This window comes from Ranitomeya variabilis, chromosome 1 (genome assembly GCF_051348905.1).
Source record: "Ranitomeya variabilis isolate aRanVar5 chromosome 1, aRanVar5.hap1, whole genome shotgun sequence".
Classification (NCBI taxonomy): domain Eukaryota; kingdom Metazoa; phylum Chordata; class Amphibia; order Anura; family Dendrobatidae; genus Ranitomeya; species Ranitomeya variabilis.
Genome location: NC_135232.1, coordinates 723,712,693 through 723,729,117, shown reverse-complemented (window position 1 = coordinate 723,729,117; position 16,425 = coordinate 723,712,693). Strand labels below are relative to the sequence as shown.

General features: G+C 43.0%; 1 protein-coding gene across 3 annotated transcripts in view; it reads left to right on the top strand.

The window, feature by feature from the left end:
* Positions 1-16,425, top strand: part of CCDC88C (coiled-coil and HOOK domain protein 88C) — an 89,971-nt gene that overhangs the window by 57,668 nt on the left and 15,878 nt on the right. For 2 of the 3 annotated variants that reach the window (XM_077267775.1, XM_077267769.1), the window contains exons 23-28: positions 89-234; positions 327-416; positions 2,668-2,900; positions 5,580-5,768; positions 6,730-6,798; positions 7,076-7,129. In XM_077267775.1, coding sequence (XP_077123890.1) covers positions 89-234; positions 327-416; positions 2,668-2,900; positions 5,580-5,768; positions 6,730-6,798; positions 7,076-7,129 — 781 coding nt within the window. Of the gene's footprint in view, positions 1-88; positions 235-326; positions 417-2,667; positions 2,901-3,605; positions 3,996-5,579; positions 5,769-6,729; positions 6,799-7,075; positions 7,130-16,425 lie in introns of those variants that run through there. The other variant, XM_077267784.1, reaches the window with a different exon arrangement.

Genomic DNA, 16,425 nt, shown 5'->3' with positions numbered 1-16,425 from the left:
CAGCTGGGAGTTATTGTACGATAAATGCATCATATCTGAGCAGACGTTACGCGAAGTGGAGCTGGATCGATGTGACTTTGTGTTGCAGCTAATGAGCCGCCTGAAGCGAAATCTGGAGGAGGAGAACCATCATCTTCTCAGCCAGATCCAGATGCTGAATCAGCAGAACCAGATGTTGCTGGAGTCAAGTATGGAGAGTAAAGAGCATTATTACGAGGAACAGAAACAGTACATGTAAGGTGCAGGGCCTGGAAGTCATGGGTCAACCAAATCTATCAGATTTTTGATTTCTAGCTATTTAATGTTTATTTTTCCCTTCCTTTTAGAGATAAATTGAACGACCTAAGAAGACAGAAGGAGAAGCTGGAGGAGAAAATAATGGACCAGTATAAATTCTATGACCCTGCACCCAAGAAGTAGGTGTTACTCCTTGTCCTAAGACACTTATGTCACAGTCCCGGACCACATAACAGCAAGCTGAGATATATAGATAGCTGTAATCTGGTGACATTATTAAATGGAAAAAAATCCCGGCACTCATGTGTAGAATAAATGCTTATTTAATCCAGTGGAATCCAAACAATCCTACTTTTCTGCCTATCCTAGGCTTTTGGCAATAGTGGAGCAAACCTGAAATTGGATTATTTATGCAGTATCCTAAATTCACATATAAAAAAAGCAAACCAAATATATATACATAAAATTATACAAAAATGTTGTGATTCCATAACGTAATAATTATCCTACCCAAAATCCAAACTGATCCATACATCAGTTATTTATAAGGTATATCAGACATAATACATTTTTATAAGGATGTTATTCAATCAGTGGATGCAAAACAATCCTTTTATATGCATATTTGGAATAATATTTAGAGTAAGTTTTTTTTTTTTTTAGTTTAACATATAAAAACTACAAAAAAAAGGTAAAAAGCGCACTGCAAAAAACTGTCATAGAGATATTTATATTCACATATAGAGAACAGTTATCAACATATAGAAAAATCTTTCATGCAATGCTTCATATATTATAATAATAAATATATAAATTTTTGTACTAATTGTATGCATTTCCGTGTAGAGAATAATTCATTATTGAATCATTGTGCTTGGGATGTCTAAAGAATAAAAAAAGATAAGATTTAGAGAAGCAGACAGAATGAATTTACCTGACATAATACGACCGATTTTATAGTCCTTTTCCTGACCATGCTGTGATATCGTGTTCAAACTGTGTATCCAGTAAGCTTCTCTGCAAAGAAGTAATTTTTTTAATATCCCCTCCTTGCCTGAGAATTTTAACTTGTTTTAATACCTGATATTTTAATTGGGCAAATTGTCTTTTTAAAAAAAAAAAAGACATGGAAGCTGTAATAAAATGTCATTATACCTCATGATGGACTTATGATGATGGCATTAATGAGTCCCAAAAAAATGAAAAAAAAAAATGCACATGAGGATATTTTTCCTTGTATGCAATAGTAAACAAATGTAATAGTTTAAATAACGAGAGGAAAAAAAAAACACATGGCAAAAGTATTGATTTTTGATATATTCATTTGAGATACGTGAAAAAATAAAACAAATCAGATTTTTTTTTTTTTTACCCTCATTATTACTCCAAATATGCATATAAAAGGATTGTTTTGCATCCATTGAAAGAATAACGTCCTTATAAAAATGAATTACCGTATATTATGTCTGATATATCTTAGAAATAATTGATGTATGGATAGGGTAGGATGAATATTATGTTATTCAATCACAACTTTTTTGGAATATTTTTTTATCATTTTATGTGTGTGTGTATACATATATTTGTTTTGCATTTTTTTATGTTAATTTGTGGTGATGTCATTTCCTTGGTGTTACTGCATAAATAATCCCATTTCATGTTTGTTCCACTATTGACAAAAGCCTTTTTCTCTCCACATTCACCACGTTCACACGGAGTGCCGACCATCTTATTATTATTTTGGAGTCTCCACTGTTCTCTAAAGTCTGTACAGTTACATGAGTGTAGTTGTAATTCGTCCATATGCAGCAGAGCTGTAAGTGTGATCGCTGATGGCTGAGGGTATCTTTATCCTTTGGGGCAGTATTATGTACTGGTGACAGTATGGCAGAATTCAGTGTGGACTGCATGAGTGTATTCTGTGGATAGTGAGTAATGTGAAATGATGGTATGATATAGGCACAGTATGGCGGTATTAGATGTGCACAGCATGGGGCTGCGTGTAGACCCTGTGTAATGTAATTGGTGTATAGTTCGATGCTAGTGTGTACTGTTATCGCTGCAGATCCACATGTGGCATACTTAATGCTGAATTTGCTGTGGATCTTGATCTTTGCTCTTTGTATTGACAATTCTCCTGATTTCATCTCTGCACTGAAGGCTGATTTTTGGCTGCTGATTGTTTTGTGCAGCGTGTGTCTAAGAATCTGTAAACTATCTATCATCTACTCTGCTGCTACTTTACTGAGCTGCAAATGCGCTGACCGCAAATTGGGACCAAAAAGTGAAGCGCGTTGTATTATTGAAGTTAAAGCAGAAGTACACAAAAGTAATTTCTGTCTTTTTCACCTATCAATATCCAATGTACGTTGCTTCAAGGCTCCAGCTTCCAGTTTACTGACTATTCTTATTGGGATTTTGTGTCCGCAGGAAGAACCACTGGTCCGGTGCTCGAGCTCTTGCCAAGCTCATCAAACCAAGAAAAGAGAGCTCCCGAGAGCGACCCAAGTCAGTGGGTGATGTCACCAACCAAACCGTGGAGAACGTGGAGATTGCTGCGTCGCCATCTTGTACGCGGCCCCTAAGAGTGCAGCAAGAGAATACGGATAACTGTTCTCTGGGGTCTGATGAGAGGGACGCGGCCAAGTCCTTCACCAGTAAAGGTGCGTTGTGTGCGTGAACACTCCTAATGATTCCTGGTCAGAGCGATCTGGAATCTCCTCCAGATCTAGGTGCCTCCTAAACTGTTTGCTGGTTTTCAGATCCAATGAACTTTGCTTATTTCCAATTTTCAGACCATTGAGCATACAGTGTGAATCTGTATCCACCTATTGATTTATATGAGGCCAATACATCTCCAAAGGTCACTATTTAGCTAATCTGAAGAATTGCAAAGTGCCTGATTTCACCTCTTTTAACCCCATGGCTGCAGCAGGTCCTCACTTCCTATCTGTTTGCTGCAGATTGTGAATACATATAAATCTCTCATTCACAGGAGAAAGTCTAGGGATGTTTTTATTTGTGGCTTTCAGTCATTTGCAGTCAACAACTAGAATTATGGATCAAGTCCAAAAAGGAGACTTCAGGCGCACTCTGATTTGTCCAATATTTGCGCAGCTTGTTGCTAACACTAGGTGGCAGTCTGTCTCCAGCTTCTAGATTGGAGAAGTCATGTAGAGAACGCCACCTACTGGTAGCAACAGGCAGATGAGGACATTTGGGGAACTAAGGCTTTGTAGGCTAAAAACTGGACTATAATCTAAGATGCATTTTATCTGTCTGCGTCTATTCCACATTTATCTCTGTTTAACCCGTATAACTCTCACTTCTCTCCTGTCCTGCCTGGTGACTTCTCTATCTATCCGTAGCCGCTCCTCGCAAAAAGTTTCCATTTTTGAAAAGCAACAGTCAAGAAAAGAAGGCGTCACAGAGTCAGCGCCGTTTCTCGGAGCGCCTGCGGTTCTGGTCGTCTGTAGATCTCTCGCCCACTACCCATAAGAGCTCTGTCTCCCTTCCAGAGATCAGGGACTTCTGATGCTCTGTGTAGTCTCTTTCTAGAGCGCACCCCTATCCTTAATTTATTACTCTCCATTTTTATACATTTGCCTCAAGGACCAAAATTGACTCTCCGCACGTTATCTGTATTGTCTAAGTTGTATGTTTACCCAGAAGTAATGGTGTGAAGCTGATCAGACACCTCTCCCTTCTTAAAACTGAAGTTTCACCCAATCGTCACTCACCACAAAGTAATTGTCCTGGCAGCGTAAGTCTCAGCGTTTCCTGCAGCCATGATATTTTTGTCTGCAAGATGTTGCGCTGCTGTGTTACTGTCCGTCATCAAATGTGGCGCAGGGAAGTATCTTTTCATGATGTTAGAAGTATAGCAGAACTGTGCTTTTAATTACATTGGGTAGCTGCTGCAGAACTTCTTTTGAGCCTACAATATTTTTGTAGCTATGGCTGCTGGAAGTATCAAACAGAACAAATGAAAGTAATTCAGATATTGGCATTGTTTTAAGTGGTAACGTATCTGCTGAATATACTGCGATTGCCTTCCTAGCAATTGTCTGTATATGTAGATTAGCTGAGGTTACTGCTCCTCGCCTCCTTTTAATCTCTGCACTAACAGAGGATCAGCAGCTCCAGCAGTTGTCAAACTCCCAGTATTCCCTGAAACCTGTGTCCGCTCATGTTGGGAGTAGTAGTTTGACAGCAGCTGAAGACCTGTGGTGTTAACTACATAGACATTTCTCTTTGCAGACGACTTAGCCCTTGGATCTAATGTAGCTGCAGCCTAGAGTGCAGCGGTTTTTGTATTATTTTGGGTGGAGGCTGTAGTACAGGACTGAGGAAATGTTGAAAACCTGAATAAAAACTAATTTCACTTTACATATTTATATAGATATAGGGCAGGTAACATAGCAAATGTGAAATCTCCTATATATACACATACATAGAAATGAATGAATACTTCCCTGGTCACGGCGGCTTCCCCTCTTGTCAGACCAGTGACCTCCATTGTCCAGACATTGTTCTGCATGTCCAGTTTCAGCTTTCTCTCCTCTAACCTGTCGTTTGCGCTTTGCCGATTAACCCTCTGTTCACTGTGCGAGCATCTAAAATGGACGCATCATCCGATATGTGGAGGCGATCGTACAACATGTCGTTCTAGGGAGTTGGTTTCACCTACTTATAGGGTGGGTTTACAATTGGTGGTCTGGGCAAGCATCCTGCAATGGCTAGTGCTTGAATGTAATTTATATGATTTGTCGGGAGCAAGAACGCAGCTCCGTGTGTTATATTTGAGGATTTGGGGGAGTTGTTCCCCATGGTCCAGGGCAGGGGGTCATGGTAGTGTAGCCCGTGAGATTGCTTGTTTTTTCCCACATGTTGTTGCCCTTGTTCTGTCCCTTATATCGCCTCCCCGATGTGAAGGGGGTAACGCATTGCTTGACATTTTGTTGCTTTACTTATAGCTTAGTCTGGCGCAGCGCGGCACGGATCTGACTCCCAGTACATTGTGGAAATGTTTCTTCAGAGTGTGAATAGACACCACTGTAGATCGATCTCCTGTGTGCACGTCCTCTATGGGCAGCTGTAGACTTTGCACCATCTCCCTTCTTTAGAGTGCTAACATATGGGGGGTTATATTGTTCTGTAATTGGCTGACAGATACAATGAGAAGTTACAAATACATTGAAGAGAAAATGTTATTCCAATTGTTACATTGTTTCCAGCATGATGCACTTATATGTCAGTATCTGCCGCCGTGCGCTGCGTCAGGGCTCCTTGTATACTGTATACCATCTGCTCACTAGATCGTGTGCTCTTTGGTTCTTTAGTCCTGGTTGATGTTGGTCACAAGGAGCATCGTAAATCTTATCATGGCTGCAGCAGTGAGGAGATGGAGGGCTCGGAGCGGACTTCTCGCTCACGGAGGATAGAAGCCGGCTCCAGGGCCTTCTCCACATCTGCAATTCACTTGAGCCCGGCGACAAGTCTGAGGTCTCAGCAGCCAGGCAGATGGAAAGGTGAGTATCGGAGCAGCTCCTGTAGAGATAGGCAAGTGTGGATTAATAATGGGGAGGGTACTGTTGGGGTGGGGTTATGTGCGACATTTTCCTAAAGCTCCATGGTAATGGCTCCCTATAGACTAACTTATACTGCTCTTGGTGGTGGAGGAAGGACCCCCATGCACATACTGTCATATGCAAATCTCACTGAAATGTGTAGGGTTGACGAATCATGTAAACTACCTTTTCACTTAAAGGGAATCTGTCACCTCATTTTGTCACTATAAACTGCGGCCACCACCATTAGGAGCTTATCTGTAGTATTCTGTAATGCTGTAGATAAGCCCCCCCCCCCCCCCCCCCCCCCCGATGTAACCTGAAAGGTAAGAAAAACAAGTTAGATTATACTCACCCAGGTGCGATCCGATGGGCGTCGAGGTCCGGGTCCGATGGGCGTCACGGGTCCGGGTCCAGCGCCTCCCATCTTCATGCGATGACGTCCTCTTTGCTTCCTGTCGCGGCTCCTGCGCAGGCGTCATTCTCTGCCGTGTTGATGGCAGCGTAAAGTACTGCAGTGCGCAGGCGCAGGGAAAGGTCAGAGAGGCCCACTGCCTGCGCAATGCAGTACTTTGCTCTGCCCTCAACAGGGCAATTCAGTACGCCTGCACAGAAGCCGCAACAGAAGTAAGGAAGAGGACGTCATCGTATGAAGATGGGAGGGGCCGGACTAAGACCAGCGACGCCCATCGGACCCGAACCGGGACCGCCCCTGGGTGAGTATAATCTAACCTCTTTTTCTTATCTTTCAGGTTAGATCGGGGGCTTATCTACAGCATTACAGAATACTGTAGATAAGCCCCTAATGGCGGTGGCCGCAGTTTATAGCGGCAAATTGAGATGTCAGATTCCCTTTAAATTTTGGTGATTACTTTTTTTGCTTTGGCTTTCTTTTTAAAATATCTGACTTTTTGATATTTAGGTAACCATTCTGATGAGAACCCATTTGAACAGTTTCCGGATAATGAGCGCAGCCCTGGAGGACTTTGTGGTAATGTTATTTTTTAATGCTAATATTTGTAGACTTGTGGTTTCAGTAAAATAATAAGTTGTTGCTGATCCTTGGGGACATGTTGGATCCAAATTTCTGATGTTGACCAAAAAAAAGACTCAAATTTACATGGAACAGCAGCAGGAAGTCACGGCACGGCCTCAGGTTTCTGCTGTGGACTCGGTGTGGCTTCCCGATGTGGTTTCTGTCTCTAGAAGTTCATATGGCACGCGTTACTACTATCTTATCCTTCATAAAACTACATTTTTCTTTCTAGTCCCTCGGCCCAACAGTAGCACTTCCACAGGCAGCTCCCCGCTGACGCTGAAAGGTGAGTGAACACTATTGACTCCTGATTTGCAAACTGTCCAGACTAGATGGAGTAGTAACAAGTCCAATTAATGTGTGTATTACTGCAGCAACCTTGTGACTGGGATTTTCACGTATCTCTGAACATGTGCAGTAATCTGCGCTGACAATATGACATCAGCAGCCTGCTAACATTTTGAACCCTTATTCAAAATGTGTCCCAAATCTGCATTTTTTTTCTAACTGCATTAGATACTGTCTGTGGGAACTACACTGAGCCTTGTTCACAAATCTTTCCATTCACTTGTTGCAGGTGGATATTTAAAATGTTGAAACTTAAATGTGTATTCCCATCTTCAAGATCCGATCCCAATATGTAGTAGGTGTAATAATAATATCCCCTTTCCCACCCGAGACGTATCCATACGTCCTTGTGACCTGGTACTTACTGAACTGAGCGCCTCCGTGTGCGCGCAATCGCTGCTGGGTGTCAGCCAATTCTGACAGCTGACACCCGGCATTCAGTGCCAGTAACTGTACTGCACAGCTTCCAGCACTTTAACTCCCTAAATGCTGTGACCAAACTCGATCGCAGCATTTCCGGAGCAGGCAGAGGGAAGCAAGTTCCCTCTGTCCTTGGATCAGAGACCCCGCAACGTCCTTGCAGGGTCCCGATCGTTGTCATGGTGACCCGACGACATCCGGGTCACCAGAGCTAGCAAAGTTGCTTGATCATTCTCAGGGCATGATCAGCAAGTTTGCCTGTCAGTGCAGTGCTGACAGTTTGCATAGGGATGCTCCTGCATCCTCATGCTATACCAGCAATCAGCCTTCAAAAAAAATGATAGTTCCATAGTGGGATAAAGTAAAAAAAATAAATAAATAAAGTGCTCAGCGTAGAGCGCCGGATAAATGTGATCCCTAACGTTATGTAAAATGTTCCCAATAAAAGCTTCAACTCAGTCCACACAAAAAAGCAAGTCCTTACTCAGTTCTGTCATCTGTTAATGGAAGTATAGGGGGCTTCCATGTTACTGGTAGTACAAAGGCTCTGGAAAAGAGAAATGGTTCCTCGCCCTCCAAAAGAAATTCAGCGAATTCTCAGCTCCCAAATCCAAATACCCCCCCATTCTGAGCCCCAGTGTGCCTAAACCACATATTGTGCCCACGTTTGGCATTTCTGAAGCGATGAGAGCACACCTAACTAACGTGTGCATGCCTCCAGAAGCACAGGCTGGGCATAATGTACTGGTGACTGCAGCGCAATGGTCACTACAACGGCAGTTTGCCTTTTTTTTTTTTTTCAGCAATAAATTTTTATAAACAAGGTAAATATTGAAAACCTTAATACAGACATGTTTTAAAAGGATAGTTATAAAGAGGGAAACAAACAATTAGCTAAGAGGGTAAGGAAGGGGGGAAAGAAGCCCAAAGAGGAGTGTGTATTATGACCAATTCCAGTTAAGTGACTCAACTAGAGTCAGGGGAATCTGGAGCGATTAGACAAAATATGAGTGTGGCAAAGGGGGTATAATTGGCATATTCCACCCAGGGAAGCCATAGTTTCTCAAATTTGTGAACTTTGTAAGTATGGCAGATAATTTTTCATTAATCATATACCAGGAGAGACTCTTTTTAACATCTGACAGGTCTAGGACTGTTTTTTTTTCCAGGCCAATGCTATGGTTTGTTTGGCTACTAGAAATATAAATGCAATAAGGTTTCGAGTGTGAATAGGGGCATTGAGAATATGTTTATTAAGTAAAGCTTCCCAAGGTTTTTTTTTTTAGGTTAACATTTGTAATAGAGAAGATAAGGTGGTATACTCTGTTCCAAAATCTATGTACTATCGGACATAACCACCATATATGGAACAGATCTCCTGTGGAGTCGCACCCTCTAAACCAGTTGGGGGAGTAGTTAGCGACTGCCTTGGCCACTCTAGCTGGGGTCAGGTACCACCTAGTCAGCACCTTATAATTTGTTTCCAATATGAAGGTGTTTAGTATTCCTTCAGTAGAGGAGGACCAAATTTGAGACCATTCTGAGACGGTTAGAGTGGAACCAATATCTGACTCCCAGCAGGAAGTGTAGTTTTAGCAACACCTATGTGAAGGGTGATATAGTGCCTGGGGCTTGTGGATTTTGGCGGCATCTTTGCTCGAAAGGAGTAAATGTATAAGGTGGAATAGAGTTTCTTAACAGTGAAGTGACAAAGATCTTAAGTTGTAGATAACAAAACACTTCTCTGAGGGGGAAATTATATTTTTCCTGCAGGGCTGGAAATGGAATAATTCCATCAACATTGAAGAGTTGGTGGACTCTAGTAATCCCTGCTACAACCCATGAACAGAAGTTCCCAAGGGACTCAATACCTGGGGGAAATTGAGGATTACCTCAGAGGGAGGCGAAGGGCAAAAAAAGAGAAATTAACTGTGAAGAATATTTCAATGAGTCCCAAATTTTAAGGGAATGTGCTATGATGGGACTTGAAATTTGCCTACGTTGAGCTGGGAGGATCCATAGCAAGGCATCGAGGGTACATGGGTGACATTCAGGAGCACAGTGAAAACCACAGGGGTGGTTCCCGAATAGACATGGTATAAGGTTAATTGGGCTAGTTGGGCTGCTTGGTAGTATTTAGAGAGATCGGGGAACTCCCAGACCTCCCTTTAAACAATGTCAATAAAGAGTGGCTCTGTTAGCCCTAGGGGGGCCACCCCTCAAAATAAAAGTATTAACTAATCATTGGGCTGTTTTGAGGTAGTGCGAAGGGACAGGGATTGGCAAAACTCTAAATAAGTAAAGCAATTTGGGGAATTTAGTCATCTTAAGTGCACATACATGGCCTAGCCAGGAAAGATGTAACTTCTCCCATGTTTGAAGTAGCGAGCGAATTTTGCGAAGCATTGGGGGATAGTTGGCTGAAAAGAGGGAGTCCAGATTGGCTGTCAGTTTCACTCCCAACTATTCAAGGTGGTTAGTGGCCCATTGAAAAGGGAAGTCTTGTTGGAGCTGTGGGATAATAGTAGCAGGAAGAGATATGTTCATGGCATACGATTTTGATTGGTTAATCTCTAGGCTGGAAATTCGTTCAAAATTACTAAGGGATTGGAGTAGGGCTGGCAAAGATGTCTGTGGAGCTGATAGGAGAAGTAATATATCATCTGTAAACATAAAAAGATTGTGTGAAACTGATGCAATTTCTATACCTTGTATATTAGCGCTAAGAGGAAGATGGATAGCTAATGGTTCAATTGCGAGAAGGAATAATAGAGGTGATAGGGGCGAGTGCCTCTTCTAATAGAAAAAAAACGCAGAAGAGAAGCCATTGTAGCGAACCTGAGCCGAAGGGGAACTATATAGAGCATGGATCCATGAAAGAAAATAATCAGGGAACTTCCATTTACCTAAGACTGCAAATGGGTATGGCCAAGAGATAGTCGAAGGCTTTTTTAATATCAAGCGATAATAGCGTACTCGCTAGGTTACACTGCTTGCAGAGGTGCAGTAGGTGGGAGATTCTTCGTATGTTGTCTAAGGCTTGTCTACAGGGAACAAAGCCAATCTGGTCTCTGTGTATTGGGAATCCTAGGCCCGAGTTTAGGTGCTGAGACAGAATTTTAGCTAAGAGCTTGAGGTCTATATTGATAAGGAATATTGGTCTGTCGTTAGACCACAGTCTGTGGTCTGAGCTTGGTTTCGGTATCATGGATATTGCTGCCCCCAGTTTACCTTCCCTTAACCCTTTACTGCCATTGGATGGGATAGTACGTCCAATGGCAGTACCCCCACTTTGAAGTGGGCTCCAGCGGTGAGCCCGCATCAAAGCCTGGACATGTCAGCTGTTTTGAACAGCTCACATGTGCCCGCAATATGCGTGGGCGGAATCGCGATCCGCCCATGCCTATTAACTAGTTAAATGCCACTGTCAAACTCTTGACAGTGGCATTTAATGCGCTTTTCTCTGAGCATCGCCTCTATGTAGCAGAGGCAATCAAGTTGTGGCAGCTTCATGGGAGGCTATTGAAGCATGCCAAAACTTAAAAAAAAAAAAAAATAGTTTTTAAAAATATATAAAAAAAAAAGTTAAAACCACCCCCCTTTTGCCCCATCCAAAATAAAACAATAAAAAGATAAAAAGAATCGCCCGATCTATCAATAAAAAGGGATTAACCTGATTGCTAGACGGCGTAGCTAGAAAAAAAATCGAAATGCCAAAATTTCGGGGGGTTTTTTGGTCACTGTGGCATTGCATTAAAATGCAATAACGGGCGATCAAAAGAACGTATCTGCACATAAGTGGTATCATTAAAAACGTCAGCTCGGCGCGCAAAAAATTATCCCTCACTCAACCTGAGATCACGAAAAATGGAGACGCTACGGGTGTCGGAAAATGGCGGAAATTTTTTTTTTTTAAAGCAAATTTTGGAATTTTTTTTCACCACTTAGATAAAAAAAATAACCTAGACATGTTTGGTGTTCATACTCGTAATGACCTGTAAAATCATAATAGCAGATCAGTTTTAGCATTTAGTGAACCTAGCAAAAAAGCCAAACAAAAAAACAGTGTGGGATTGCACTTTTTTTGCAATTTCACTGCACTTGGAATTTGTTTCCTGTTTTCAAGTACACGACATGCTAAAACCAATGATGTCGTTCCAAAATACAACTTATCCCTCAAAAAATAAGCCCTCACATGGCCATATTGACAGAAAAATAAAAAAGTTATGGCTCTGGGAAGAAGGGGAGCGGAAAACGAAAATGCAAAACCGAAAAAAGCTGGGGTCATGAAGGGGTTAAGAAATCTGAAATAAAAATGGGCAGCCACAGACTGTTGATTGCCGATTAAGAACAAGCCGAACAACCACAAAGCGACATAGCACTTAGTATCCATAGTGGTCAGTGTCTGTGATTTGTGGATTGCTCTGGTGGTGAATAAGTACAACTTGCGGGTAATCTATCCAATAGTGTCTACATTCACTAAGGGCACAGAGACCAGTGGATTTTTGGCTGTTTCCATGTTGAAATGGGGATAGTGGTAATGTCTGACACAAGAACCTGTCCTCTAATGATCTGGAGGTTTTGCTTATAACTAAAGCTTCCAGTACAGGGGAAGCTATTGCCGCTTAGGTTATCTGTTACTTGGGCTCCTTCTTGTTCACTCCTGGTAATAATTGTGTGTGCTGAGGGTGGTAGAGGTCCAGGTCTCTGCTGACTGTGGTCTAAGTGCAGCTTTTTAAGATGAAAGCAGAAATATACCAGAAAGAGAGAGAAGGGATGAACGTGATACCCATTACTAAACAACCACTCCCATAGTCTACAACCATAAAGACTCTTTTCCAACAGTTCCATATTCTCTTACAACGAATACATCCCTTCAAAAAACACAACTCAATCCTTCCCTGTTACTACACACCTGCACTTATATGCTGCTCTAAACCTTCTACACAACTTTTCACACAAAATAACAACAAGCGGTCCACTTTCCTTTTCACCTCTACTCATACCTCACACAATCCATGTACACCACACTTGAAACCCACAACCCCTGTAACCCAAATTCACTCGCCTCACCACCACTCCCTCTCTTTTGAGGGCCATGTTGGCAGGAGAGAGTGCTGATCGCCGCTCACATGGATGAGAGCAGGGGCGGCAGATGGATCCCAGAGATGCTGCTCTCCGTGCTGCTGATCTCGGGGCTCCTGAGTGCGGAGGTGCAAAGAGGAGAGAGTGGCGGAGACAGTGAGAGGACAGGAGGGTGGTGACGTGCCAATGGGGGCAGGCTTTGCAGCATCTAGTTCTCTAATATCACCCCCTACATGTCCATCCAGGTCAATAAGTTGTACCCACAACGGATTCAGCCTCTACATGCACCCTCTAGCAGGCGCAGAGCCCACTCCCTCAAGTATCACACTCATGGGGGAATGATCCGATATCCTTCCAGCCATATACAACAAGGCCCAATATCTGAGTATTGCCCAATGCAAGGTCAATTTTCGACAAAGATGCAAAAAAGGACGAGAAACAAGAATACTTATACACACCAGGATGAAAAATCCTCTATAAATCGTGCAAAACAGTTTCCTTCAGAACCGCTCCAAAAGGTGTACAGTTACCTCCCGGTGTCAACGGCTCTCATCTACCCCTGTCCCAATGTATGTCTGGAATCTTATTTAAATCATCTATTATCAGAAATGGTAGTCCCGGGGTTTCTTCCATTATCTCTGGGACCCTGTAGAGCAGTCTCCCACAATAAGGCGGTTTAATATATATTGAGACCAGCCATATCAAGGATCCATACAATTTACAAAGTAGGCATATAAATATACCTGTCTGGTCTATAATCACCTTGTGATACTGAAAAGGTACCCCAGCACAAATGAGAATACTATCCCCCTGGAATATGTTGAATATGTAGCATGATATCCCGCCTGTACCCATCTTTTGGCTAGAAAATGTGTTCTCTCTTTTACCATATGAGTTTCCTGCAAGCAAATCACTGACGGCTTGGTATCACACAACAAATTGAGCACAGCTTGCCGTTTCACACCAGACCCCAAACCCCTGACATTCCGACTCACAACTCTCATTCTTCCAGACATTTTCCCTCCTCAGAACGTATTGCCCCGCATTTTTTTTCATCCAATTACGGCTGAAGCCATAACTACAGTGGCGTACATTGTATAAATGCTTTCCCCCCTTCCACCCCACCTCCCCCCCCCCCCCCCCTAAACAGCAAAAAACCTCTCCCACCAAATCCCAATCCCATCTTTCCATCCCCTCCTAACATGGAGGAGAGAGCGCACTTTATCTAAAACAGTCCGTTAACCCCGTCCAACAGTCCCGCCACTTATCCCAATCTATTGCGACTTCCACATGACTTGTAGATTGCAGCCAAGTAAATTACAACAGTTTCCAATTCTTCCAGAAAAGACTCACAACCAACAGAGATCCGGATACGCGATCCCAAAAACCTGAAAATAAAAATACAAATAGCAAGGAGGAAAAAAGAGCTAACGTATCTCTCCAAAGAATACAACAGAAGAAAAGGAGAGCGACCCCATCAACCCGCTGAGTGTGTTTTTTGTTCTTGAAGGGACCTCAACCTTATAAGTGTTTTTTGGTTAATCTCTAACACATCCTCCCCTGCTGCACTGCTGCTCCTCACACTGGCATAAAAAAACTTGGTGGAGGAGTTGCCCTTCTCCTTTATAACCACTGCACCTTCACCCTCTCTTGGTTTTAAGGGCACTTTGTATATGGACAATCTCGCTCCAATGCACCATTAGATAACAACCCCCCCCCCAGACCTTTATCCACCACTTCACCACCCAACTTCTACTCTTTCTCTCTGCAAACATTTCTACTGTCATCATGCCCCATTTTAACATCCCCCTCACACACATACCAGTCCTCAATCTCTTGTCACTTGCTTAATCTTTTGGTCTTACATAATATGCTCCTTCAGAGCCACCCATAAAAAGACACACACACACTACACCTCATTTCCTAATCCCATCCCTAACCCATCTCTTCAACCTATCACTAACTTCTGGTACATTCCCCACTGCTTTCAAACATGCCACAATCACACCTATCCTCAAAAAGCCATCCCTTGACCCAAGCGCTATGTCCAGCTATCGCCCCATATCTTTGCTCCCATTTGCATCCAAACTCCTTGAGCAGTACGTCCATGCTGAAGTTTCCTGTCACTTTGCATCTAACTCTCTCTTCGACAACCTACAATCTGGCTTCCGTCCCCACCATTCCACTGAGACTGCCCTGACCATCACTACTAACAACTTACTTACAGCCAAAGCTAACAGACAATTCTCTACATTCCTCCTTCTATCCTTCTAGACCTGTCCTCTGCCTTCGACACAATTGACCACTGCCTCCTACAACAGATCCTCTCTTCCTTTGGGGTCAAATCTATCTTGGATCTCCTCATACCTTACCAACCGTACATTTAGCGTTTCCTACTCCCATACTACCTCTTCATCTCGCCCCCTCTCTGTTGTGTCCCTCAAGGCTCTGTCCTTGGGCCCTTACTCTTCTCGATCTATACACTTGGCCTAGGACAACTCATAAGGTCCTATGGCTTCCAGTACCATCTATATGCTGATGACACTCAGATCTACCTCTCTGGCCCAGATGTCACCTCTCTGCTTTCCAGAATCCAAGAGTGTCTATCAGCCACATTCTCCTTCTCCTCTCGCTTCCTCAAGCTCAATGTGGACAAATCTGAACTAATTATCTTTCCTCCATCTCGCATATCTTCCCAACCTGATCTATCTATCAAAATAAATGAAATCACACTTTCCCCTGTCCCCAAAATCCGCTGCCTCGGAGTAACCCTGGACTCTGCCCTGTCCTTCAAACCGCACATCCAAGCTCTCGCCACCTCCTGTCACCTCCAGCTCAAAAATATTTCCAGAATCTGTCCTTTCCTCAACCCTCACGCTACCAAAATGCTTGTGCATGCCCTAATCATCTCCCGCCTCAACTACTGCAACATCCTCCTCTGTGGCCTACCTTCTAACACTCTCGCACCTCTCCAGTCCATCCTTAACTCTGCTGCCCGACTAATTAATCTCTCTCCTCGTTACACTCCTGCTTCCCCTCTTTGCAAATCCCTTCACTGGCTCCCAATTTCCCAGCGTATCCAGTTTAAACTACTAACACTGACCTACAAAGCCATCCATAACCTTTCTCCTCCGTATATTTCCATACTAATCTCTCAATATCTTCCCTCACGTAATCTCCGGTCCTCCCAAGACCTCCTTCTCTCCTCCACACTTATTCACTCCTCACCCAATCGCCTACAAGACTTCTCCCGAATATCACCCATCCTCTGGAATTCTGTGCCCCAACACATCCGATTATCCACCACATTTGGATCCTTCAAAAGAAACCTGAAAACCCACCTCTTTAAAGAAGCTTACAGCCTGTAATGACCACACGGCCACCTCAACACCATCGGAGCTACTGCACCCCCCGACCTACTGTCTCCTTCCCCATAATCCTGTAGAATGTAAGCCCGCAAGGGCAGGGTCTTCTCCCCTCTGTATCAGTCTGTAATTGTTAGTTTTGTTTACTGTAAGTGATATTTGTATTTTGATGTAACCCCTTCTCATGTACAGCACCATGGAATTAATGGTGCTATATAAATAAATAATAATAATAATAAATAAGAATAATAATTTCCCCATGTAACCTCATAACATCACCTCTCCCCTATATAAACACAATCCACTCACATTCTAAGACTTGTCCTGTTCAATCGCCCCAAGGTCCAGCAAGAAGACGCTAAGC